Raw genomic sequence first — 17,844 nt, forward strand, 5'->3', positions numbered from 1 at the left:
ATTATTCTCAGAAAATTGCAGAACTGTTACACAGGAGGGTACTACAAAAGATAGAAAGGGTTTCATAAAGCCAACTGGGGAAAATTTAAAGAATGTTCTAGGATGGCATTTGAGGAACCACACCCCTCTAAAAATGTTCTTTTAAAAACAATTGTGAAATCGAAGATTTTAAAGTGATGAACAATATAGACAGTGTTACCATGCCAGTCATCATGCTTTTTGGGCCCTTGACCTCAGCTTTCCTAAAAACCTGAAGTACACCTTTGAGTTTCTCCAGAAGGTGTTACAGAATTTTTGATGTCCACAACCTAAATTCAAAAACGCTGACCAGGAAATGCCCAGCCCCAACACCGAAACTCTGAGACTCTCCACCAGCGGGAAACAACAAAGGAATGGTGTAGCGAGGGGTGCACCATTCAGGCCTCCATTCCCCCTCCATGGCCGATGCACTTTAGTTGGCCGCCTCTGATACACTGAATGGCTGTACTTGAACTGCAAACTGGATGGCTAACCGTGTCGGGCGCTGGTCGACACAGGGTCCACCATCTCCTTGGTACGACCTGGCATCCTCCCTGGCACTAGCGGAGACCTCCCAAAGACTTGGTCGACAACCACCACTCAAATGGTCACGGTAACAGGGGAACGAGCGGGCATGAGAGGGACCAAGGCACTGAAAGTCCAGGCTGGGGCACAGGAGCTGGTGCACAAGTTCTGGCTTGCTGACATTCGGGACCTATGTATCATCGGCTTGGACCTGCTTACTCGCTGGGGTGCCTGTGTCAACGTGTTAGGAGCAACCATCACCCTTGGCACAGAGATTGTGGAGCTCCAGTCCGGTAGGGCCGCACCACCACCCATCCCATCCGTCGCCAGTGGCCCTGCACATCCGTCCGTGATTTATGGGAGCGCAGCAGTGCTGGTCTGGACCCGGAACAGCAGCGTCAGTTGAAGTGCCTTCTGGATAATTATACGGACATATTTGTGGCAATAGACAAAGACTGCACGCAGACAGGGTTGGTCCAGCATTCCATTAATACCGGCTCTGCACAGCCCATCCGTCTGCGGCCCAATTGACTGGCCCTCAGTAAACAGCAAGCTGCAGAGGAGGGAATTCGCGAGATGGCTGCTGCAGGAGTAATCGAGCCCTCGGACAGTCCATGGGCAGCCCCGGCCGTACTGGTAAGGAAGAAGGACAACAACTGGCTTTTCTGTGTGGACTATCGACGTCTCAACAATGTCACAAAAAAAGACTCGTACCCCATACCTCGTATTGACGATGCTCTCGATTACATCGCGGGGTCGAGCTGGTTCAACTCCCTTGACCTGCGCAGCGGTTACTGGCAGGTAGAGCTGGCTCCCGACGCAAGACCTAAGACCGCCTTCACCATCGGGCAAGGGCTGTGGCAATTCCGTGTCATGCCATTCGGACTCTGCAACGCTCCGACTACGTTTGAGTGTCTGATGGAAAGGGTGCTGGCGGGTATTCCCCGGAATCATTGCGTTGTGTACCTGGACGACCTTCTGGTACATGCCAACGACTTCGACAGAGCCCTTATCAACCTTCAAGAAGTATTCACCGCCATCCGCCATGCCCGGTTGCGACTCAACCCTGCGAAGTGCCGAGTGCTAACAAGGGAAACAGCTTTCCTGGGCCACATTGTCAGTGCTCGTGGTGTAGCTACAGACCCAGCAAAGGTGACTGCAGTAAAGGACTGGCCAACCCCAGCTAACGTCAGTGAGTTGAGAAGTTTCCTGGGCCTGGGGTCATACTATCGGCGCTTCATCCGAAATTTTGCTTCGATTGCCAGTCCCCTCCATCGTCTGACTAACCTGGTCCAGCCATTCCTCTGGGATGACACCTGCACCGTAGCCTTCAACCGACTCAAGGCATCGCTAACCAAAGCCCCGATCCTTTGAGCCTACCCTGATGCCCGCCAGCCCTTTATTGTGGACACTGATGCCAGCAACGTGGGGATCGGGGTTGTCCTTTCCCAACACGGGGACGAGGGGGAACGTGCGGTGGCGTACTTCAGTCGCTCCTTGAGCCGGGCGGAGAGGAACTACTGTGTGACACGACGTGAGCTGCTAGCGGTGGTCCGGGCGGTACAGCATTTCCGGCCATACCTGCACGGCAGCCGCTTCCTGATCCGCACTGATCATGCCTCGCACACTGGCTCCTGAACTTCAAAAATCCGGAAGGGCAGGTGGCTCAATGGCTGGAGGCCCTACAAGAGCATGATTTGGAAATTCAGCATCGGGCAGGGCGACATCATGGCAATGCCGATGCACTCTCCAGATGCCCCTGCGTGGCTGTTGAGTGCCGTTACTGTCAGCGACAGGAGGAACAGGACCAATCAATGCCAGCAGTGACGACGGTGCAGGCGAAGCGGACCTGTTCCCACTGACCAGCCTGCAGTTAGAGCAGCAGCAGAAGGAGGACGGGACTCTGGCGTTAGTTAGAAGTTGGCTGGAAGCAGAGCAGCGCCCCGAGTGGGCTGTGGTATCAGCACTGGGGCCCGAGGTAAAGGCCTACTACTCGCAATGGGGTAACTTTGAGTTCCACGACGGGGGGTTGTACCGGAGGTGGAGGGCTCCTGAAAGAGGACGCGACCTTGTACAATTGCTGATGCCTTGCACACTCCGCCCCCAAGTCCTAAAGCTTGTCCACGGCTCGGTGGGGCGGGGCACTATGGGAATACCAAGACTCGGAGCGAGTAGGAGTGGTCATTCTTGGGCCCTTTCCGGTCACAGATTCTGGCAACTGTTATGTCCTCGTGGCCATGGACTATTTCACGAAGTGGCCCGAGGCTTATGCTGTGCCGGATCAGAGCGCCATCACGATTGCGGAAAGACTGGTGGTGAAGATGTTTGCCCGCTTCGGGGCCCCTGCTGAGCTGCACAGCGACCAAGGGCGGAACTTTGAGTCCCAGGTCTTTAGCGAGGTTTGCCGTCAGCTCGGGGTGAGCAAGACCAGGACGACACCCCTGCACCCCCAGAGCAGGCTTGGTGGAACGGTTTAACCGCACGCTAGCCACCCAACTTGCTATCCTCACCAGCCAACACCGGCGTGACTGGGACCGCCACCTACCATTGGTCCTGTGGTCCTACCGGACAGCTGTCCAGGAGTCCAGCCGATGCACACCTGCTGCCTCATGTTCGGGCGAGAACTACAGACCCCAGTCGACTTGGTGTTTGGGGCTCCCCCCGAGCCCAAGATCAGCGGAGGGACAGCAATGGACTACTGTCGTCGATTGAGGGATCGCCTGCAGGTGGTCCATGACTATACTCGCCAGGCCCAGGCCAGCTCCAGAGTGCGGCAGAAACGAGCCTATGACACCAGGGGCCGGGGGCAAGCACTCGTACCCGGGGTCCAGATCTGGGTGTATTGTCCAGTCCGGAAGAAGGGCGTCTCCCCCAAGCTTTGCAGCCACTGGCAGGGGCCCGGCGAGATTTTGGAACGCCTGTCTGAGGTGGTGTACCGGGTGTGCATGCCTGGCCGGGGACGTACAGTGGTGCTACACCGGGACAGACTTTCACCGTACCGCTCCCTAGCTCCGCCCACAACTGGAGAGGGCAGTGACGTGCTGGTACAAGTGGTTCCCCAAATGTGCCTTCTGCAAGCCGACGACGTCCTGTATGCTAATGGCGTCTACCGGGACATTGGAGAGACTTTGTGCTGGGTGATGGGGTGGTTGAGGACAACTGACCCCTCAGGTGGGGGCTATGTAGCAATCGGAGGCAGATTGCGTTAGGCTGCATTGCAGGCGCATTGCATTATGGGACAATCTTTGGATGCATTTAGATCCCTATCTGTTATGTTCATGTTCTAGTGTTTAAGTTTATGCGTGTTTTTCTAGGTTCTGTTGTGTTGTGCTTAATTGTTACTGTTTGATAACTGCACCACCATCAAAACTGCACTTAGTATGGCTGTGGGTGAAGTACAACAGTTAATTTCATCAGAGCGGAGCATTAAATCACAGGCAGTTTGTTTCACTATTGGATTAGCAAGAGAGCGAACATGGTGATGTCCCACACAGCTGTCACACGGCTCAGTCTGGGCAAAGTGCTAAAAAGGTTTTGAGTTCTGAAATCAGAGATAAAAGAGTTTTGTGAGATGAAAGACAAAACCATCCCAGAGCTGTCTGATAAGGACTGGATGGCAGATTGCTGAACATTTGACCTACTGAACTCACTGACCTGCAGTCTGATTCACTACTGAAAGAGCACTTTAAGTCAGCATCAGAGTTCTACTCTGCTCTCAAAGAGGAGAACTTTCCAAACATGAGGAGACGTGCTCAGAAGATGTTGGTTATCTGTGGATCCACCTACATATGTGAACAGACATTCTCAGTCATGAAGTTTACCAAATCCAGGTACAGATCCTCTCTCACTGATGCGAAGCACAGCTGACAGATGCTCATCTCCACCTCAGACATTCAACCTGACTTTGATGGACCTGTTAAAGCTCAACAGAGACTGGGTTTCTCACACTGAATGAGAAAAGAAGAACTGAAGAACACTAAAATGTGGGAATACAACAAGTGAATGGGACACTTGATATGTTTCTTTTCTTTTTTTGCACAGTTCTGAAAACGTTTTAATACAGGCATGTAAAGTCAAAAAGGCCACGAAACTGGGACACTTTTCTTTACACAGTTACACAGTTCAGTGACATGTCTTGTTTATTTTGGCTACAAAGATGATGTGATGTCTTTAGAAAGCTAAGAAAATCCTTGTTTCAATAGTATATGAAACTCAAAATGCCCTTTGTTATTAATGTGACTGAATAAATTATACTTTTGAAAACTAACCTCACCTTTTAATTGCCAAATAATAACATAACAACAATAATAACAACCAGTGGTAAAAAAAAATGTATATTATGCATAAGTTTGATTAGAGGGGATAATGGGTGGGGGAAAACGCGTGTGTGATATTGGCCATCAAACTCAAGAGTACATAAACAAGAGGTCAGCCACGTGCACAGATAGACCTAGTGGTGCTCAAGCATCTGCCCCTTTGCCCTGGGTGAGACAGGTGGCCCTTCTGCTGGAGCAGACTTTTTTTATTCATTTATCAATATTTGAATAAAAATTACTCTCTCTGTCATCAATTTCCCCCAAATGTGTTTTGATATCATTTATTTGAGTTCTTGTGAACATGTCGCCCCGGTTATAAGTTAACCACATTAGCGCCGCTGAAAAGATTAGTCGCAACAGCTCCGACGTTTCCTAAAAAATAAACAAACAAAAAACTTAACGTAATTTCAAAGCTAGTCCAGCTGTTTAGAGAGAAGGAGAGAGATACAGACAGGCAGGCATTTTACAAATTTAAAACAAACAAGTTCACTAGCTGTGTTTAATTTAATTTAATTTAATTATTGAAATGAACTGTCTTAAGTTGAGCTACATGACATTCTGGTGAGATATATTATGGTATATTATTAGTGGAATGCTGCTTATGCTTCAATTCTCTCAGAAACAGTACGTAACGATGAAGCACATCCTGCAGGATCCATAGATATTATATGTAAATAATATCTACGTATAGGATCCAGGTATTAGTGGCAGTCTGAGCACAATCCGCTCGCTCCGGTGCAGCAGGCGGCGGTCTGCACGTAGTCAAGCTGGTGGCATTTGAAAACCAAAGAAGAAGAAGAAGAAGAAGAAGAAGACGAGTGCAGATGGTCGCCTTTCCCTTGGACATATGAGCTTTACGTGTTACAGCCATACGTTTGCAGCGTAAATTTAAGATCATAAGCGACTGTGGGCAGTTTTTTCTGCCTTGTGTTGGAGCTGTAAACGCCTTAAAACCAAGGACTCGATTCTGCGTAGCTTCTGTCTATAACGTACTGTTGAAACCAGGCTACGTTGCTAATGTAGCTTTCGTAACGGAAATGATTAATAGTTGGACTTTCACTTGATCTGTCCGCGTAATAAACCTCCTTCTAGGATGAAATGTCTCTTTTTAAGGCCGCCATGCGTGATATTAACATGTATTATATTCGCGGTGTGGCTCGTTGAATCGGGAAGAGGCTTCCCTTTGTTTCCTGTCGTAACGCCGTATTGATCGGCGCACAAGGGAAAAGCGCCGAGAAGCAACAACAAAAAACCAAAATGGATGAAAGTCTTGAAAATGTCGACAACGACGACATTGTCATCATTGTGGAAAACGAGGCGGAAAGTTTGCCCGCCGAGGACGAGCGGCTGAAGCCGCAAGGCGCCTTCGGGCTCATGGACACCTGTCCCATCTGCAAGCTGAGCTTCCACAACAGAGAGCCCAAACTCCTGCCGTGTCTCCACTCCTTCTGCAAGAGGTGTCTCCCTGTCCCCCACAGAAGTGCCGACCCGAGACGAGACTCCCAGGCTCCAGTGGACAGCAAATCACGTGAGAAGCGAACCCCCCCCACTCCAAATATGTGATGCATTTATTTAATTAACCTAAAGTTTAGAGTCCTAAAGTCCTGGTCTCATGTCCATCGTGACTTGAGCTGTCCCTCCCTTTTAATTTTACATTTTTTAAATGGTGGATTTTGTCTCTCCTGCTCCAGTGGGCGCTGTGCGATGTCCAGTGTGCCGCCAGGAATGCTGGGAGATGGACATGTTGGATAATTTCTTCGTGAAGGACTCTGCTGAGGTCCCGAGCAGCACCATGGAGAAGAGCAGCCAGGTCGGTCCGACCCTCCAGACGTTTCCCCCCTTCTCTTGAGACTCTAGATGATTGTTTTCATCTTCTTCGGGACGGGGGGATTCCTTCCTCCTTCCTCTCATTTGCTCGTTCCGTTTGTCTTCCGTAGTTGTGCATCAGCTGCGAGGACAACACCGAGGCGACGGGTTACTGCGTGGAGTGTGTGGAGTTTCTGTGTGTGACGTGTATCGAGGCGCACCAGAGGGTCAAGTTCACCAGGGATCACACCATACGGCAGAAGGAGGAGATGTCTCCAGGTAGTTTGTGGTACCTAGCAGATACCCCCCCCCCCCACCCCTCCCCCAAATGACTGTAATTAGATGAATCTATTACAAGTTAAATACGGCATTTGGTACCTATGTTTATGGATGCAGCCAGGTAACCTTCGTCGATGTCAGCAAACGTTTCTGGCAAAATGTAAATGATTGTAGTTGTATCCAAAAGCTAAGTAAAGATTTAATTTCCCAAAAAGGTTTATATTTCTCTACGTTCTACCCTCCCCGCCCTCCATGTACGTATCCCAGAAGCATTAGGTGTGTCCACGCAGAAGCCTGTGTTTTGTGACGTCCACAAGCAGGAGCCGCTGAAGCTGTTTTGCGAGACGTGTGACCGGCTCACATGTCGGGACTGTCAGCTGCTGAAGCACAAGGATCACAAGTAGGCTGATTTTCCATTTTTACAAGCCCTGTGTCTGCACATCAGAGGCATGTTCGCATCCAAACCAGTTTATAGCCCCATATTAGATAAATGATCATTGGCAATACAATAACAAACAAACAACAGCTTTAAAAAAAAAAAAAAAAAATGAACGCACATATTGTTTTTGGCCAGCTACCAGTTTTTGGATGATGCATACCGGAACCACAAGCAGCATCTGGAGAACATGACGCAGCAGTTGCAAGAGAAAAGAAAGGCCATCGAGGACGTGTCCAGCTGTATCAGCTCTGGGTAAAGTTCTCCTCTGCAGCTGGAACTATAGCTGGTTTCCTTCTTCTTCACATACAAGTATAGTGTTTATTATACATTTTATATGGAATAATTACTAGTAGTTATATACAAATAGTTATTACCGAACACTTTCACAATCGTGCATATTGAAACTGATGCTTGATTAATGTGACTCATAGACTCCAGCATGTCGAGGAAAACCGAAAGGCCGTCACCAACGAAATAAAAAAGTCCATCTGTAACCTGATCATGGAAATCAACAGGAAGGGAAAGATTCTGGTTAACCAGCTTGAGGTATAATTTATATATATAATCCTTTTTTCTCACCACCGACTGGTTTTTCATTTTTTTTGGGGAGGTTTTCCTGTGCCGATGTGAGAGTTTCGGGTCTGGGGATGTCGCTTGTGTACATACTCTGAAGCCCTCTGAGGCACATTTGTAATTTGCGTTTTTTTGGGATTATACAAAATCAAATCAAATGCATTTTATTGTCTGACGCTTTATGCCAACATTTGCTCGCAGGCTCTGACTAAAGACCACGAGCTGGGTTTGAAAAAGCAGCAAGATGACGTCAACTCTCTGAGCAGGCACCTCGACCACGTCATCCGCTTCACTAAATGGGCCACAGCCAGCCACAGCGGGACGGCCCTGCTGTACTGCAAGAGACTGGTGAGTGACTTTCTAATCCTGCCGCGTACACCGTCTCATAAGAGACACCCATCCCGAACAGATGTAATAACGCTTCGCACGGTTCGACACATTAGAGCCTCGTGCTGCAACAGCGACACTAGCGCTGGGCGTCGTGCCGGTTCAACCGGGGTTCCTTCTTCATACACCAGCAGAGCTGTGACGACTGTTGTCGCAAAATATAATTGTCCACCGCTCATCGCCGAGGGCATGGCGGTCAGAGCTACTTGTCTTTTGTGTTTTGAAATTAACTCTTTATAACTTATATAACAACAATTAATAACTCAAAACGAACGCTCTTTAACAGGGCGAAACGTAATTTGTTACATTAATGATGGAATTACACTGCCGGGCTGCATGCTGGGTGCAGCTCGCCCGCTATCACAACAAGAAGAAACTCTTGTCGCTACTTGAAAACAGAAAAGAGCGATGCAGGAGGAACGATGAGAGACCAGAGATGCACCAGGACAACTTGTGTCCAAGACAAGAGCTGTGTCTGTTTCGAGTCGTAGGTTCGATCGGAAAACGCTTGTCGAATTTTTGTCCGTACCGCACAGCCTTAGTCGACACTTCCGTTTGTAAATTCTCCAACAAGCCCTAAAAAAGTTGAGTAGTCATTGTTACACGTTGCCGTAGAAAAACTATGAAAAAAAAAAAAAACGATACAAAAGTTGATTTTGATCACTATTGAGTTTTTTTTTTTCAACAAAAATTTGACAAATCTCCAATGGTGTTTCTAACCTTTTGAATGTTCTTTTGGGTCTTCCAGATACTTTTCCAGATCCATTACCTGATGAGAGCAAGCTGTAATCCCTCCATCGTCCCTCAGAGTTCCGTTCGCTTTCAGTGTCGCTCTGGTTTCTGGGCCACCAATGTGGACCTCGGTAAGCCTTTCACTTACTTTATTAGGAGCCAAGCACCACCACTTATGGATCGCAAACCATTTCTATAAGTAACACGTCTGACACTGATTTATAGAAGGCGTAGTAATGTGCCAGGGGAAAAAGTCTAGTGAGGGAAATGACCAACTGCACATGTTAGTGTTGATCTGTGAGTGCTAGAATGACTTCATCGCAGACAGTAGTCTTAAACAGCAACATTGAGTTTACGAGAGCGGATCAGTTGGTTGGTGCTGAAAACCGTACATTCAAAAAACTGAAGTTATGTGTAGCTTGCCTCCTCCGTCGGAGGATAAGAGTGTCTTGGGACACTTCTAGCATTAACACAACCAAATCTCTGAGTGAGTGACAGGGTTCGTACGGTCATGGAAAACCTGGAAAAGTCATGGAATTTCAAAATGGTCATTTCCAGGCCTGGAAAAGTCATGAAAAGAAATGAAATCCTAAAAAGTTTTGGAAAAGTCATGGAAATTTGTTATATTTCTATGGTCATGTGGTTCATTTAAGATTACGTTTGAAATCATTCATATGGTTTTAAAGAGACGCAGGACGCTCTGATACTCGCAGCGCAAATAATTTGCACCGCGGCGGTGTAAACGCGCCTTAACTGAAAAGTTGGGTAGCTCAGGAATCATCCAGTGTCAGGGAAGTGTAGATTTAACCGTGGTTGGCTACATATGGAAAAGTGCATCTCATGAGTTACGACAAAGACCCGTGACGAGCAGAATGTAAGTAATGTGGAGGCGGAACATGATATATTTTAAACATGGGAGAGCGGCATTAACAAGCCGTGCTAAAGGAAGCAGCACTGCTGCTAGCGAAGCTACTACAGAAACCCCATCAGAGGGCGACTGTTAGCGAAGCCACCATGCCGAGCAGCACGTCTCTCTCTTCGGCCACCGGCGCTGTCCGTGCGCTGCCCGTCTGCTAGCAGCAGTTCCAAGTTGTAAACAGAGGGCGTGGCGGCGTTGCTTCGATGTTCTTTGTCATTGAGCCGTATTAAGCTGCTGACACGTGGCTTAATTTTCCTCCTCGAATGACAGGAGAATCATTTGATTCTTTTCGTTTTGTGTTTATTTTTATGCTGCCATGCGTCAACATAATATACAATTACTACATTCTGTCACACAGCAGATAAACGATATGCTCTTGTGCCTAATGCAGCTCTTCTATGTTGCACCTACTGCAATCGCGACGTCAATACATGGAGACACACAAGGAGCGTCAATATAACATAAATGCGTTCAATACAAGTTACATATCTTTAGTTCCTGCACAATGACCATAAATTAAATGATTCATATTCCCCAAATTCCAATTAAGTAATACATTCACTTCCGGCTCTTACAGAGACTGTTGTCTACTGTAAACTGTTAACAGTTCATGTATTGTCCATAATTTGAAGTAAAATAATGGAAAACAAGTATTGTTTTAGGCACTGTTTAGGCACCGGTATGTTTTATAAGTATCGTTTTAGCACTGGTATCAGGAAACCCCCAAACGATACTCATCCATAGTGGATAATTGTATAATTATAACATCTTGAGACCAAATTGAATGGTGGGGGAAACACTGTATGCTTTGGTATTCTCATTGTTTGTTTAAATACTACATTTTCTCACTTTCATGTATACACTGAGATTTCACACTTATTTGGTCATGGAAATTTTGTTTGAAGTCATGGAAATCCACTGGTCAAAATGTGTAAGAACCCTGGAGTGAGTAACACACAGGTTTTCATTTCATTCATTCTCCTTTATTGGTTTAAACCCCTTTTTTAATGTCCACTTGAATGTCATCCACAAGTTTGAACTTGGCCCTTTTTGTCTGTTGACACTGTTGACCAGCAAAGCAACGGAATCAAACTCCCGAGCCGACCTTGGGATTAGAGGAAGTTTTGCTTTTGAGTTGAGCTGATGGACAAAAACAATCTGATCTTCCTTTTTGAGTGTTCGTCTTGTCTGTTCCAGGTTCTTTAGTTGTAGAAAGGGGCCAGAGCCGGACCCCCATCACTACCCACCCGGCAGGTCCCAGAGCAGAAGCGCCCGCTGGAGGGCTTTCCGCTTCAGCTCAGCAGACAGTGCGACAGAGCACATTGGCTCAGCTGCAGATGCATGTATATATTATACTTATCTAATATATATATGTATTAATCACAGGCACCATGTCGTGTAAACTTGTTTTAGTGAAATGTAAAAACACTGGCATACAAATTATGTGTTCATTTCTCATCTAATTCATTGAATTGAATGTTACTCCTCTGTCCAAGGTGGATAAGCTCGCCCATCAACCCAACAGACAGCCCCCCCCGAACCACTGGTCCTGGTACCAAAACGTCCGGGTTCCGGGGCACCCGGGGCACCCGGGGCTCCCACCCCCAACCAGACCCAGCCACGGCGGGTCCTCCCCCTCTCAAGGCCCTCCAAGCTTGGGACAGCCGGGACGCCGGTACGGAAGCTCCTACCCCAACCCGAGAAGCCCCACGTCGTCCATGCTTCACAACACGGGGTTCCCACCTGCTCAGGTAGGTCGGCGCCGGCGTTTAGCACGACGGGAGCGATGCGTGAGGCCTGAAGCGCCCATCGCCTGCGTTTCATGGTTGTGAATGTTGTTTTTACAGGTTTGATTAAACGTTTTACCTTTTGCCTCTTAACGGGGCTGAATCCAGTTTGTTGGATGTAATTTTATATGTTTAGCTTCTTGATAATGAACTTGTCTTATATGCCTTATAATCCGGAGCGCATTATATATATATGAATCAATTGGTTAATCGGTTGATCCATACTGGTTGTACACGGCGCTCAAGGCGCTCTGCCAAACATGACAAAGCTCGGTCTACGACGGCGAGATGCTGAGCGGCGCTCAAGCGCGTGAGATATGGAGCTGATATGCCGCTGCCACCTGGCGTTGCCGCGGGCCATTTGTAGTCACCACGAGGATTTTGGCCCCCTGTCACCTCAGAAATCTGTCACAGTTGTGAACTCTGCTTCCCGTCGTTATCTCAGGGAACATTCAGTGCCTTCGCTACCAATTTGTATCAAATTAAGAGAAACAAGTTCTTGAAAAAGACTTGAGTTTGTAAATGTTGCCAACAAACCTAATTTGCAATGGGGCTGAATCCTTTTGAGTGCATCTGGATTACTGTTAATGTGTGAAGTGTCTCTCTGACCAACTTTTACACTTTTTCTTTCAACTCTCTTCTTTTCTGCACTCAGTCTCTGCGAGATCTGATCCATAGCTCCAGCTTCCCCTCCAAGCCAATGGAGGTGTTGCAGGGTACGTCCCGCTACCCACAGCCTCTGTCTGCAGGAGCAGCTGCACAGATGTCACTACAGGTTGGTAGGAGAACGGAGAGGGCATGATTCAAGGGAGAAAGTGCTATTTCAGGAATCAGGAAACATTTATTACCAAAATATGCCAAACATACAAGGAATTTGTCTTGGCGGTTGGTGCGCCACAGTGTGACAATAGACAAAAAAACGAAGCGCACCGAAGCACCGTGGCGGCCATCAATGGCGCCATCTTTTCATCTATCTATTCCATCTATTCCAAAGCGGTAACAACAACAACAACAACCTGTTTTTGTTCCCTAAAGCGGGGCCTAACAGAGTCCTCCTACCTGAGGAGGAGCGAGGCTGGGGGGTCCGTGCCCTCCATCACCATCTCTATTCCCAAACCCAGCTTTGCTCCAAGTCTCTCTTCAGCAACTGCGGATAAAACCAGTGCATTTAATCACACGTCAGGTCAGCTGTGATTTAACAACTACAAAGACCTTATCCTGTGTGAAAAATATCCCTTAAGAAATGTGTTTTTTCTTCCCTCTGTTCTCAAGTTCAAGCAAGGCAGAACTGTCCAATGGCCAAACCATCTTCCTCAGACAGGGGCACAGGGTAAGGAAAGACCCTAAACATCTGTCGTCCTCACCACGGTTCCTCCACCACTTCTTGTTCTAGTTTGCAATTTCACTGGAGATGTGGTGTTAATTTACAACCTACATGTACTACATGACATTGAAGCGAGTGTCAGAGGATACTTCATGAACACTCCCTGACCGGCCAAGCCAATTCCTGTGAGCAGAGGCCGGCGCGGCTTAATCACGGGAGCAATCCTCACTTCCCTCCCTCTCTGTTAAAGGACGACGTCCTGGAGGCAGAGCTCCGAGCCTCCCTCCGCCTCGTCGGCCAAGCGACGAAGACGGTCGTCCCCGGGGCCCGTCATCGTCATCAAGGACGAACCAGAGGACGAGGACGATGTTCGATTTGTAAGCGGATGACTGCATGAATCCACTGCACCCCTCCCAGCTTGACCAGATTCTGCAAAAATACTATAATCTGCTTTATAACTGCAGGGGTTCACGTTAAAACAAGCAACTTGGACGACCATTTTCTTTTTATTTTAGTACTTATTAGTTTGGGTCGTGCAAGTCTGAGCCTAACTGCATGTGTCCTGCTCTCTGATTGGCCTGCAGGTGCAGTCCAGTGTCGGCTCCAGCCTGCCGGACAGCAGCACCGGCGCCCAGGCGAAGCCTCGGCAGCAGCCGAAGACCCCCGCTCCGGCCGCGGCGCCCGGGTCGGAGTCCGGAGCCGAGTCGAGCGAAGCAGTCCAAGAGCAACGCGGGCCGCCCGTCGCGGCGCAGCCCGAGTGCGAGAAGAGGGCGGTGCCGGAGGAGGATCCCAACGAGGACTGGTGCGCCGTCTGTCAGAACGGGGGGGAGCTGCTTTGTTGCGACAAGTGTCCCAAAGTCTTCCACCTGGCCTGCCACATTCCCGCACTGAATGAGTCCCCCAGGTGAGGGACGGCTTGTCTAATAAGATGACCGTTAATTTTTTTCATGACGAGACACACTTCTTGGATTTAAAACAACGAAGCCAAAACTAGTTATCACAGTAGTTCTGACCATAATCTCTTAAGACTGGCATTTGATATTATCATAGTTTTTGTTGTTGTCATGTTCTGCCAGCAAAATTAGGCAACACCGATATTGTTATTATTTTATTTGTCCCGTGTTTGTGGCCTAGGATTGTTTTCAACTTGTCTGATCGAAACATTTCCAAAAACTCTTACTGTTTAGACCGAAAGATGTTATTTCCCAAATTCACAGCGCATCTGTAAAAATATTCTGGTTGGATTTATAGACGTGCCACTGGAAGGGAGGCCTGCACAAGGCGTTCTATTCGCAGTCTATTCTTTTAGTGATGGCCTCACAGAACATGGCACTGAAATGGCAGCTTTGAATGTAAAAAGAAAAGGACTTTTTGTTAGGCCCTATTGAAAAATGTTCAATAGTATCAAGATTAGTCGTTAAGAGTCTTTTAAATCTGCAGCATTAGTTTGTGACATTGAATGTTTGTGACTCAAAGGTTTTACGATGCTAGTTATTAACAGAAAAGGCTTTTTGTTCTGATGTCTCTACAGCGGGGAGTGGTTCTGTTCGCTCTGCCGAGACCTCGCCTCTCCCGAGATGGAGTACGTCTGCGACAGCAAGGACGACCCCGTCTCTGAGCGCTTCCTTCCTCACGGAAGAAGGGTGCGCTCCCTCAGCTGTTTCTCACAGTCGATATGCTTCCATTGCTCTTGTGGTTGCTGCTGTTTCTAATCATTTTTCTAATATGCAGAAGTGCGAGAGGCTGCTGCTCCGTCTGTTCTGCAACGACTTCAGCACTGACTTCCAGCAGCCCGCTGCTCCATCAGTAAGTCATGTTAAAAGCTACGCTGAGAGCCACTTTGGGGTTTGGAAGTACGGAAAAAGTAAACATTAATGGATGTCAAAGGAGACTGGGGTCATTTTTCCTGTGGAGAATTGTTACAACAAATGAGTTAATGTGTACTCAATAGTGAAGTTAATGTAAAATGGATGATAATGTAATCATTTTCATCTTCTAAAATCCTAATTGAAAGGGTTAAATTCATGTGTGAATGGAGTTGTAGTTCTTTTTTTAGGATAAAGATTGTGTCTGAACGTGGATTTCACGTCTCCTCTTTGTAGGAGACGAGACGCTACAAAGAGCTGATCAAGAACCCGATGGATTTGTCGATCGTCAAGAAGAAGCTGGAGTCAAAGTCCCCGGAAGGGGACGGTTACAGCGGCCCGGAGGAGTGCGTCGCCGACATCCGGCTCATATTCTTCAACTGTGCAAAGTACTACAAGGTAAACCTCACTTTACAGGGAACGTGTCTCATCGGGAGAGTAACCTTTTTTCTGCTAAATGTTTGCAGAATCATAACGTCTCAATCACATTCTAGCGAGTCATAAATTGTGATTGGAAGGGATTATTTTTTCTAAGAGTTGACTCATCATTTTTGATCTTTTTTTTTAAGGGAAATCTTATTGGGACTTTTTAAGAATAATTAGGAGGTGCTTTCCCTGACGTTCCTATTAAGTTCGTTTCCACTCCTGTTTCTGTGCCCTGACCGTACAGGCCACCTCCGAGGTGGGGAGTGCAGGCTTGTACTTGGAGGACTACTTCGAGGAGCAGTTGAAACTAGTCTTCCCCGATGCGGTGTTCGCCGGCGGGAGGGAGGAACAGATGATCCCGCCCCTGGAGGAGGAGATAGACGAAGAGGAAGAGATGGCGGCGGAGGGCGCGGCCCCCGTCAAAGACGATAAACCACAAAGTCCGGCAGGTAAGGGAATCCCGCCTGTGGAGGAAGACCTGCCTCCTCTGGAGGAAGGAACGCCACTCACAGAGGAAGCAAGGTCAAAGACGGAGGAGAAGGTGATCGACGCAAGCAAAAAGGGGACGGAGGAGGAGGAGGAGAAGGAGGCGGCGGCGCCGGCTGCTGCTTCTGCTGCGGGGGATCCGCCTCCTGCAGAGGAGGAGGAGATTCCTGCAGAGGAGGCGGAATGCCCCCTAGCTGCTGAGGCGGAGACAAAAGAAGAGGAACCTCCCAAATCCCCAAAAGAAGAGGAGCCGCAGCTCCCCATGGACACGGATGTGCTTCGGCCTGAAGGCCAGGAGGAGTCGGCTCCCGCAGAAGCAGCCAAGGAGAAGGAGGAGCAGCAGGGATAGATTACAGCAGAGAGACGCGCTGTAGACCAGATGGATGATTTCAGTCTTCCGCAGAAGTGACCCCAGTGGGGACCGATATTTGGTTTTTAGTCTGTTATGTTATATTCGCAATAGGAAAAAGGTTCTGCTATGCTGAATAGACTTCTTTAGCTGCAGTCACGCAGTAGATGCACAATGGAGGGAGTAAATTCGCAAATTTCCTGCTCAACAGTGGTTATAATTTCACTGTTAGAGTTTGGTATTTTCTGCAATGACAAAACTAAAAAGCCCCAAAAAGTTGTTTGTTTATCATGAGATCATTTGGAAGAAAAAAGGCAAAAAAACCACATGATTTTGGTTGCATGCAAGATGCCTTGATGTAAATATGAATGCTTCCATGTTTGTGTTGATAGACTTTGGCTCTCTTGCAATAGCTACTACGCTGAAAACAAATTGTTTTATTACCATAGTATTTTATTTTTTATTTTAAGTTTGTATTAAAGCACAGCTATCTAAAAAAACAACTTTCTTTTTTAATTAAGCTGGCTGGTTATTTTAGAACCATGTTTTGTTTTTTTCTTCTTTATCATAAAGCAGCCTTGTTGGGTTTTATCATAATAGTTCTTAAGAATTTACTGTTGGGACTATGATAAAATATAATTATTATCCAGAGACTGAAAAACGTTTGCGTTCTCCAAATTGTGTCTTTGCCGTTCTGCAGCATGATTCGTTTTACATGTAAGATTTCTCCCGAGCTTTGTTGCTTTAGCTTTTTTCACTCACTGAAAGCAACGGAAGTGTGCAATTAGACGCACACAGCAAATAGGCTTCCCTTATCTAACCCTTCACTTCAGTATCACTGAATCTGTTCAACATTAACACTTTATTTATTAAGGATACACAGGAGGTGTAAATGAACTCTGCAAACAATGTTATTACCTGTATTTGCAATATTTGTAATAAACAGGGTTGAATATAATTATGCTTGTTCTTACCTCCCTTTGTCATTTGTATTTTATTATTTGCAGATAATGTAAGAATATTGAAAGAAAGCTGAGGTTCCCTAACAGTGGTCTGATGGGCCATGAGCTGATTGTCAGAATGAAAAAAGAAAACATCTCAAATATACTACGTGATAATTGTTTTGTTATATCCATTCAGCTTTTTATCTTCATAAATTACTTGGTAATTTGACATGTTACAACTTCCAAATTACTTCTGCGACCTGGGGACGAAAGACGGGGCACTTCGGAGGGAATGCATGACGTGTTCTCTGATTAGCTAAAACCTTCACAGGGGTTCAAAATGTTCAAATTCGATTTCTAAAATGAGTGTGTGAAATCCTGTGTGTGTCCTGGAAGCCAAAGGTTGCCAGAAAAGGTTTTCAAAATGTATACGTTTTTTGTTTTTTATATGACTTGCATTTCTTTACTCATATAATAAGATAATAAAAAGGCAACGGTAACTAAAATAACCACTCGTTACAACCAAGGAACGCAGAATACCATCTCTGAAAGCACAGATCCACCCTGCCTTGTGCCAACGATTCAGGCTGCTGGTGGTGGCGTAATAGTTGGGCGGGGGGGGATGTTTTCTTGGCACGCTTTGAGCGCATTTGGTGATGTGGCGTCTGA

General features: G+C 47.1%; 1 protein-coding gene across 1 annotated transcript; it reads left to right on the plus strand.

The window, feature by feature from the left end:
• The first annotated feature begins 5,627 nt into the window (after positions 1-5,627).
• Positions 5,628-17,189, plus strand: trim24 (tripartite motif containing 24). Its single transcript, XM_040174577.2, has 19 exons — positions 5,628-6,387; positions 6,551-6,669; positions 6,797-6,944; positions 7,212-7,344; positions 7,519-7,635; positions 7,815-7,929; positions 8,158-8,304; positions 9,092-9,206; positions 11,192-11,337; positions 11,491-11,745; positions 12,437-12,556; positions 12,817-12,964; positions 13,054-13,111; positions 13,356-13,482; positions 13,690-14,009; positions 14,637-14,748; positions 14,837-14,911; positions 15,208-15,369; positions 15,641-17,189. Exons 1-19 carry the CDS (start codon positions 6,117-6,119, stop codon positions 16,229-16,231), a joined length of 3,279 nt encoding a protein of 1,092 aa, XP_040030511.2. The 5' UTR covers positions 5,628-6,116; the 3' UTR covers positions 16,232-17,189.
• The last annotated feature ends 655 nt before the right edge of the window (positions 17,190-17,844 follow it).

This window comes from Gasterosteus aculeatus, chromosome 4 (genome assembly GCF_964276395.1).
Source record: "Gasterosteus aculeatus chromosome 4, fGasAcu3.hap1.1, whole genome shotgun sequence".
Classification (NCBI taxonomy): domain Eukaryota; kingdom Metazoa; phylum Chordata; class Actinopteri; order Perciformes; family Gasterosteidae; genus Gasterosteus; species Gasterosteus aculeatus.

What these genes read in the sequence shown, in the direction of transcription:
- trim24 (XM_040174577.2), top strand. Translation starts at nt 6,117, where the DNA reads ATGGATGAAAGTCTTGAAAATGTCGACAACGACGACATTGTCATCATT. An exon ending in GGCCACCAATGTGGACCTCG is followed by an intron (nt 9,207 to 11,191) that starts GTAAGCCTTTCA and finishes TGTCTGTTCCAG; the next exon opens with GTTCTTTAGTTGTAGAAAGG. An exon ending in TCCTTCCTCACGGAAGAAGG is followed by an intron (nt 14,749 to 14,836) that starts GTGCGCTCCCTC and finishes TCTAATATGCAG; the next exon opens with AAGTGCGAGAGGCTGCTGCT.